The sequence below is a fragment of the Glycine max genome, chromosome 2 (genome assembly GCF_000004515.6).
Source record: "Glycine max cultivar Williams 82 chromosome 2, Glycine_max_v4.0, whole genome shotgun sequence".
NCBI classification, from domain to species: Eukaryota; Viridiplantae; Streptophyta; class Magnoliopsida; order Fabales; family Fabaceae; genus Glycine; species Glycine max.
The window spans coordinates 48196397-48204479 of record NC_016089.4 but is presented as its reverse complement, the minus strand read 5'-3'; the positions used below and the strand labels follow the sequence as shown (position 1 = coordinate 48204479).

General features: G+C 35.1%; 1 protein-coding gene across 1 annotated transcript; it reads left to right on the top strand.

Annotated features, from left to right (window-relative positions):
* The first annotated feature begins 1207 nt into the window (after nt 1–1207).
* Nucleotides 1208–7920, top strand: LOC100808568 (N-acetyl-D-glucosamine kinase). Its single transcript, XM_003519470.5, has 7 exons — nt 1208–1814; nt 2647–2794; nt 3542–3733; nt 4034–4162; nt 5074–5243; nt 6993–7126; nt 7670–7920. Exons 1-7 carry the CDS (start codon nt 1544–1546, stop codon nt 7736–7738), a joined length of 1113 nt encoding a protein of 370 aa, XP_003519518.1. The 5' UTR covers nt 1208–1543; the 3' UTR covers nt 7739–7920.
* The last annotated feature ends 163 nt before the right edge of the window (nt 7921–8083 follow it).

The following is an 8083-nucleotide window of genomic DNA, read 5'->3' as shown; positions in this document are numbered from 1 at the left end:
ATGAACATTAAATACTACTGATTATTATAAGAATAATAAGAAATATTGCTTAATTTTTGTTTTCTGAATGATAAAAAAGATGTTCCTTAAAAAAAAAATATGCAGGGATCAAAATCTGCGAAATGACAAAGAGCCCATATTGTGTCTGTCTCTGTCATGACGTAAAATTTGTCATGTTTCAATAAGTTCTCCTAATTCTATACTTAATACTTGAATTCAAAATATTGTTAAAATAAAACAATTTCATTTCAGTTAATTTATGCATTTGTTTGTAAAATGCTCATTTATTATTAAATTATAATTACAATTATAGTTATACATAAAATAAATTTTACTCTATGAACATTAAATACTACTAATTATTATAAGAATATGAATAATAAGAAATATTGCTTAATTTTTTTTGGAATGATAAAAAAAAAATATTTCTTAAAGAAAAGAAATAATAAAAAATAGATTTAATTACCCATTTAGTTCCTATAATTTCCAAACTTATCTAATTTAGTCCTTATAATTAATAAGTGATTTTTTAGTCTTGTAGTTTACTTTTTAATTCCAAATAGGTCCCTATCATTAAAATTGCTTAGCATGTTAAAATATTATTATCAGGACCTTAGGTTTCGTTCCTCTTCTCGCATAGCACCACAAAACTTCCTCTACATTTTCAATTCATCTCACTCTCACCCCCTCAAATCTTATTGTGATTTGCTTCAACCAAGCGTTAACCCATGTCGCCCATTGTTGCAACCAACTAAAAACCAAACATGTTCTTCTTTAACAGGCAGGTTAAGGTTAAGGTTGATTTATTGCAAAACCTAGAGCTCATCAGGATTGATTTATTGCGAGTGTGGAAGGAGGTTAAGGTTGTGAATGTCATGAACGAAAAGAAATTTGGGACAAATTCTGTACATGTGTGGTGCGAGATACGGTGGGGTGTGAGGTGTCGTGCGAGGTGCAGTGCAGTGCGAGATGTCGTGTAGTGCGACACTTGAGTGTTATACGTGCAAGTGAGAGAGTTCTGAGTGGATTTTGACAAGATTCATCTAACGATGTTAAATAATTTTAAGGTAGGAACCTATTGGAAATTAAAAGGTAAACCACAAACATTAAAAAAATCACTTATTAACTATAAGAACTAAATTGAATAAGTTTGAAAACTATAAAGACAAATGTGTAATTAAACCTAAAAAATATGTAGCACCAACCAGGATCAGAATCTGCGAAAAGTCTCCCTCTTTTTTTCTTCGGGTTTGTTTTTGTAGGAAAAAAAAAAAACTGAACTCTCTATCTGTATCTCTTTGCTGGTTGTGTTTTGCAGCAGAAGATATCAAAATCCTACGAAAGGAGAGGAGAGAGAGAGAGAGAGTGGTTGTTGCAGTTGCCGTCCTAGTTTGAAACTTTAGAATATTATAAACGAGACCCACATCATTAAAAATTCAGACTTTGATAGTCCTTTTCTCTTTGTTTCTATTCTCCCATCTCTGTACGTTCTCTCCCGTCAACGTTGGCTTTCTCTCTCTCCTCGGATTTTGAAATAGAAAAGATGACGCCGGAGAATGGGAAAGAGAAGAAGGATTTTGATGCAGAAGCAGCAGGGATGAAGAGATACAGGAATGGTGAAATCTGGGAGTTTGAGGATGACATGGGTGTCTCAGATGGTGATGGTACTGGTGTCTTGTTGGGCTTGGATGGTGGAACCACCTCCACTGTCTGCATTTGCATGCCCATGATTCCCTTTTCTCACTCTCAGCTCCAATCTCTCCCTATCCTTGCAAGGGCTGTTGCTGGATGCTCCAATCACAATAGTGTTGGAGGTAATTTCTTAATTGCCTCTCTTCCTCTCTTGCACACATAGTGTTTGATGATTTCACTTTGTGGGTTGGTTTCAAAATTTGATCTTGTTTATGCGTTTGTTGGGTTTGGGCATTTTGATTGATTTTTGTTGTTTGTATTAACATCCTGGTTGGTTCAGTCTGTATATGTTTTTCGATTCCCTTTCTTTGTGGGTTGCGGACAATGAAGAGGATAAGAGAGACCACTTGGTTTGGATATACATTTGACTTTGCATACCTTAGGAAGATGTTGGTTATGGCTTTTAGACAATTTGGTGAACAAAAACATATCTTGTACCGGAGGGAAGTGGCTGTTTTGTTATATTATGAAGACAAATGTTTTGTTATATTATGAAGACAAATGTTTAAGCTGTTGGAGATTGATGGTTTAGGAAAAGCTGCAATCTTATGGTACTTTTTTTTGGTTTGAGTTGTTAATGTCTTTAAAGAGTACATTCTTGTGATAGGATCTGCCATTCTAAAGAAGTTTTGACAATAGTGTTTTTGTCTTTAGATGTGCCTTTTTTTATCTCAATTTCGCGCTCTTTCCCTTATTTCACAATAATGAATTTCTTAGTTTAACCATCCCCCTCTCCCCAAAAAATAAAAAAATGGTGATAACTTATGTTTGTTGCCTGGTACATCTGTAGCATCACCAGTGGCTAGTTTTTGTGTGTTAAATTTGTGCATATACAACAAACAAAATTTGATGTCTTCAATAGTTTTAAAGAATTATGCTTGTCATAATAGAATGAAGATCGCATTTCAAGGATAATGTTCTTATCAGATGTTTCATTAATCACTTCTTCTACAGAAATTGCTGCAAGGGAAACGATAGAGCAGGTTATGGCAGATGCCCTTTCAAAGTGTGGTTCAAAACGATCTTTAGTCCAAGCTGTTTGTTTGGCTGTATCTGGTGTTAACCATCCAACAGATCAACAAAGAATTCTCGGTTGGCTTAGGTTGCTAAGCTTTACATAAATGTATCTTCTGTTTTTTTTGGGATAAAAAGTATATCATGCTATTTTTACTCTTTTGCTATTGGATGAACTAAAGAAATTTATTTATTTTATTATCTGATGAATGTACTGTGTTTTTTTAAGTGATGAATGTACTGTGTTTTTTTGTCTTTAATGAGAGAGATGATCTGTTACTTTTTGTAATACGTTGAATTGCTGAGGGATAGGAAATACTTCTTCCAATAGTGCACTATTATATTGGAGCCGGTGGATTCAAAGTTGTTGAAAATTCTGACTCATAGTGCACTATAACTTAAGTTATTTGTCATAATATTAGGATAGAGAATTTTCTTCCTAAATACAAAAATATGGTCCATAAACTGAGTTAATCCTATCATGAATAATAGGTTCTTACAGAACTCAACTTCTGTAAAGGAAAGTGATAATGTAAGCTCTGCTGTTTTTAGTCTACCTGTATAACAAGTTTTACTCCATTATTTCAATTTTACGTAAGATTGAATGATGCTGGATTTCTTCATTTTTTTAATTTGCTGAAGCAGTATGTGTAAAATATTGAAGCAAGTACCACAATAGAATTAGGGAACTCTATACAGAAATGAAACTTATTTAAATTGTAGCTTATTTGTACATTTTTTTGGTTCAATTCTTCAAGTATGCTGTTTCATTTTGTCTCTTATAGTTTCTTGGTTATTTTAGAGACTGAAGTATGTTGTGACCTGATCTAAACAGGGATATATTCCCAAGCCATGTGAGACTATATGTTCGGAATGATGCTGTGGCTGCTCTAGCAAGTGGAACAATGGGTAAACTTCATGGATGTGTATTAATTGCTGGCACAGGGAGCATTGCATATGGATTTACCGAGGATGGAAAAGAAGCAAGGGCTGCAGGTGCTGGACCTGTCTTAGGTGACTGGGGCAGGTAATCAATTGCTACTATTTCTTCTGAAATACACCCTCTATACTTTTTAGCCCTGAAAATGAGCTTATGGTGAAGGTGTAATATGGAGACCATGAATTCCATTAGCTGGAAAAGGGCTTTGAGTTTGTAAATTTATCTGTCCTTATTTTTCTTAAAGGCTCTTTCTGTATCTTATATATTGACATCACTCATAATATGAAGAGGAGGACATCTGTAAAAAGAGCCTTGGGGAAGGTCTTTCTTTCGATGTTCAACTTGATTCCATCCATTGCTTGGTTAAAAGTTTGCTTTTATTTGCAGTGGATATGGAATAGCCGCGCAGGCACTAACTGCAGTTGTAAGAGCGCATGATGGCCGTGGTCCAAGTACAATGCTTACGAGTAGTATTTTACAAACGCTTGGTCTTTCTTCTGCAGAAGAATTAATCGGGTATATATGCTAATTGGATAGTTGTTCTTTTCATATATATATATATATATATATATTTGTGAAGTAAATAACTAGTATTTTAAAATCTTACTGTTTGAGATGTAACAAAAAAGCCATCCTTGTGTCTTCACCTAAAAGCTCAATATTTTAGAATTGTTGATTCATGACACAGTATCAAAGCCTCTATGACCAAGTAGTTTAGAGTTTGATCCTTTCCACCATCATTCTTATAATAACAACTTAAATTGAAAATTCATACCTATAAGTTCACATACAAGTCATAATGAATACTGAAAGTACTAAAACACAGAGAACTGAGAGATAGAACAGAATGAAGTCTCAGATGACTGAACACCGGGCAGATACTGAGATGACCGAAGTCAGAACCCAAGGCAGAGACCAGAATGCCGTTGAGGATGGCTGAAGTAAGAATAGAGAAGGCCAAAGTCAGAACATGCAAACAGAAAGCATAGAGTAGAAAGAAAGACCGATAAGTGAGGGAGCAGGAGAGATTCAAGAGTACAATGAGGGAGAGACCAAGAGAGTAGCACATTAATTAGAGAAGCAAAAAATCCAGAGGGGGGTGGTCTGGCAATTTTGACAACATTACTGGCAGGAGGAAGCATGTTAGAGAGGAAGCATGTTAGAGATGATGTAATATAAAAGTATTCATGTGTCTTCACCTAACTGCTTAAGCCTTGGGGATTGTTAATTCATTATACCTACTCTTTAAAATTTAAACTTACTTTTGTGCACTTTATAGAGAAAAAATGACAGTCAGTTAGTCCCTTGTTTATCCACACAATAAATGCAAATAAGTTGAGTTTATATATTTCAACAAAGAGAAATTTGAAGTTGGAAGTAATTTTCTCAATGTAATTTGATTTTATTTCATTCCATGCTATGCTCAGGTGGACCTATGCAGATCCCTCTTGGGCCCGGATCGCTGCCCTTGTTCCAGTTGTAGTGACCTGTGCAGAGGCTGGGGATGAGGTTGCAAATAAGATCTTGCTAGATTCTGTACAAGAGCTAGCTTCAAGTGTCAAAGCTGTTGTAGAGAGACTTGGATTGTGTGGTCAAGGTTAGGTGTTATTTTAATAAATATCTTTTTTAGTGCATAAATTATTTATTCTCATAATACGTAGATATCCATTAAAAATAAGCTTAATTTCACTTTTGGTTCATTATGTTTCGCGGTTGTTTCACTCTGGTACATTATGTTTTAAAAGTTTTACTCCGGTCCTTTAAGTTTCTAAAATGTCTCATTTTAGTCCCTCCGATTTCCACCATAAATGTTACCATTCTGTTAACTTGAAAATTTTGAAATAATTGATTTAATATAGTGGGGGATAAAAACCGCCACTATCTTAAAAAAATTATAAAACTAAACCCCCATGTGAATTTGCCTTCAGTGATCCCTCTCCACTCTCTGCTTCATCTTGCCAATTATGTCAAACTCAATGGAAACAAACATGTAGCAGTCTTTCCTTTCCCCTTTGGCACCCACGTTGTGCCTCTCTTAAACCTTGTCCTCAAACTATCTCAAGCCGCTCCAAACTGTTCATTCTCATTCATTGGCACAGAGAAATCCAACGCAGTCCGTTTCCTAAAACCCCATATCCCCACCAACATCAAGCCCTATTGCATCAGCGATGGAATCCCAGAGGGTCACCCTCTAGCCAACCACCCAATTGAAAAGCTCAGTTTTTCCCTCAAAATGGGTTCTGGGAACTTGCACAAGGGTATACAAATGGCGGAAGAAGAGACCAAGGTGAAAGTCACATGCGTCATTGCTGTTGCTTTTGTAACCTCTTCTCTCCTCATGGCAAAGAACCTCAACGTTCCTTGGATCGCGTTTTGTCCCCCCATGTCATGCTCACTTTCTCTATATTTTTTCTACATTGATTTAATATGGCAACAGTTTGCAAACAATGCTGGAAACACAACCTTTTATTTTAGCCTTAATGTTGGATCCTAGTTGCATTGATGTGGGAGCCGTAACTGCACATGAGGCAGAGCTTGGTTGACGCTGGCATGAAGGGCTCGTCCTAGGAGTTGGTGTTGTGGGAGCGCGACGAGGATTCCACGGAGTCGGAGTAGCTGAGGTGCGGCGGCACGGTCGAGGGTGTTCACGGTTGCGCCTCCATGGTGAGAATGAGGGAGAGAGAAAGAAGGGAGCAACACACTTGAGGGGGGTTTAGTTTTTATTTTTTTAAAATGAAAAAAAGAATGGTAACGTTTTTATTTTTTTAAATCAATTATTTCAAAATTTTATAGTTAATAGAATGGTAACGTTTATGAATTATGACAGAAATCTGAAGAAAGGACCAAAATGAGACATTTTAGAAACTTAAAAGGACCAGAGTGAAACTTTTAAAAAAACTTAATGTACCAGAGTGAAACAACTCTGAAACATAATGGACCAAAAGTGACATTAAACCTTAAAAATATATGTAGTAAGTCTTGTTGTGTAGCGTAGAATTTCATGTATTATGTAATATGCGGAAAATAGTTATATAACTTGTGATGTAACTGGTCTGAGATAACAATTTGGTTTTAAGTTGAATTGCTGGAAAGCTGAAGTGACATTCGTAAAGTTGAATTTGATTATTGTCAATTTTATTGATTTGCTGCTTGCACATTTAAGGCTATCTTGTATCAATAATGTGATAAAAAATATGAACTAGTTGAGTTGGCCTCTAGAGAATTCTTATAAAATATAAAAGATTCTTTGGCATAAACCCTTGAATCATTAACATGGGTTCTTGATTTTTTTTCTCCATCTGTTATGAATATCGTGCATTGACTGGCAAGTCTGTAATTTTGGCAGATGGAAAGAGTGCCTTTCCCCTTGTTATGGTTGGCGGTGTTCTCGAAGCAAATAGGAGGAGGTGGGATATAGGAAAAGAAGTAATGAATTGCATTTCCAAATACTTTTCTGGGGTAATTCCCATTAGACCTAAGGTTAGCATTTTTTTTCTCATTTAATTTTGTAGGTAGCCTTTTATATTTCTAGTACAGCCTTTTTTTTTATGATGCACTTCTCTTCCTTCGATGTTGGTAACCATTTTTTAAGACAATTGCATAAAAGTTCAAATCCCATTTTCTTGTTATTTAGATGAAATTTAATGCATTCTGGTTACTGGTTACAAAAGAGAAGGTCAACGATTATTGTTCCCTCATCACTAAGTGACCAAGGGAAAAAACTACAGAAGTAACAAAAAAAGAAACTGATTATGGAGGAATCTTGGGAATCATGCTTGGGAATAAGTGAATTGTAATATAATTACTTTTTGTTTTCTTCTGTAAATTCTATTAGGTAAGTATTTGACAATTTGAAATTATAAGAGATAATGTTTGGAATGTAACAATACTTTCTGTAGAACATCCACTAAAAAAATTTAAACTGGGAATCAAATTATGGCTCCAGACATCAAGAATCAATTTTCAAATGCTCTTTAAATATGAATATTCAATTTTTAACATCTTTGGTTTATTGTACAACAGGTGGAGCCTGCTGTTGGTGCGGCATGGCTAGCTTGGAATTTTTTAATGAAAGAATGTCACAAAGGCTGACAATTGATGAAGTGGAATATGAGAGGAAAAAATAAAAATAGAAAGCAAAAAGAAAAGCGACAACTTGCAATTCTTGACTATTAAAAGTGTATATTACTCAATGACGAAAGTGTGAATACCTATTACCTATGCTATGCCATGTAGTTTATGTACCATCCAAAATATATGTTTATTTTAGTTTATGGCTTAGTTCCTCTTCACTACCTTAAGGGTCATACCTATGCTTGTGCAAATCATTTGTAGTGGCATAAACACAATAGAGAAGTGAAAAAATGAAGACTATGTGGGATGGTTTAGTAATCGTCAAGATCAGTTAACAATATGTAAAAATCAGGGACGATAACG

What these genes read in the sequence shown, in the direction of transcription:
- LOC100808568 (XM_003519470.5), top strand. Translation starts at nt 1,544, where the DNA reads ATGACGCCGGAGAATGGGAAAGAGAAGAAGGATTTTGATGCAGAAGCA. An exon ending in GTCTTAGGTGACTGGGGCAG is followed by an intron (nt 3,734 to 4,033) that starts GTAATCAATTGC and finishes TTTTATTTGCAG; the next exon opens with TGGATATGGAATAGCCGCGC. An exon ending in ACTTGGATTGTGTGGTCAAG is followed by an intron (nt 5,244 to 6,992) that starts GTTAGGTGTTAT and finishes TAATTTTGGCAG; the next exon opens with ATGGAAAGAGTGCCTTTCCC.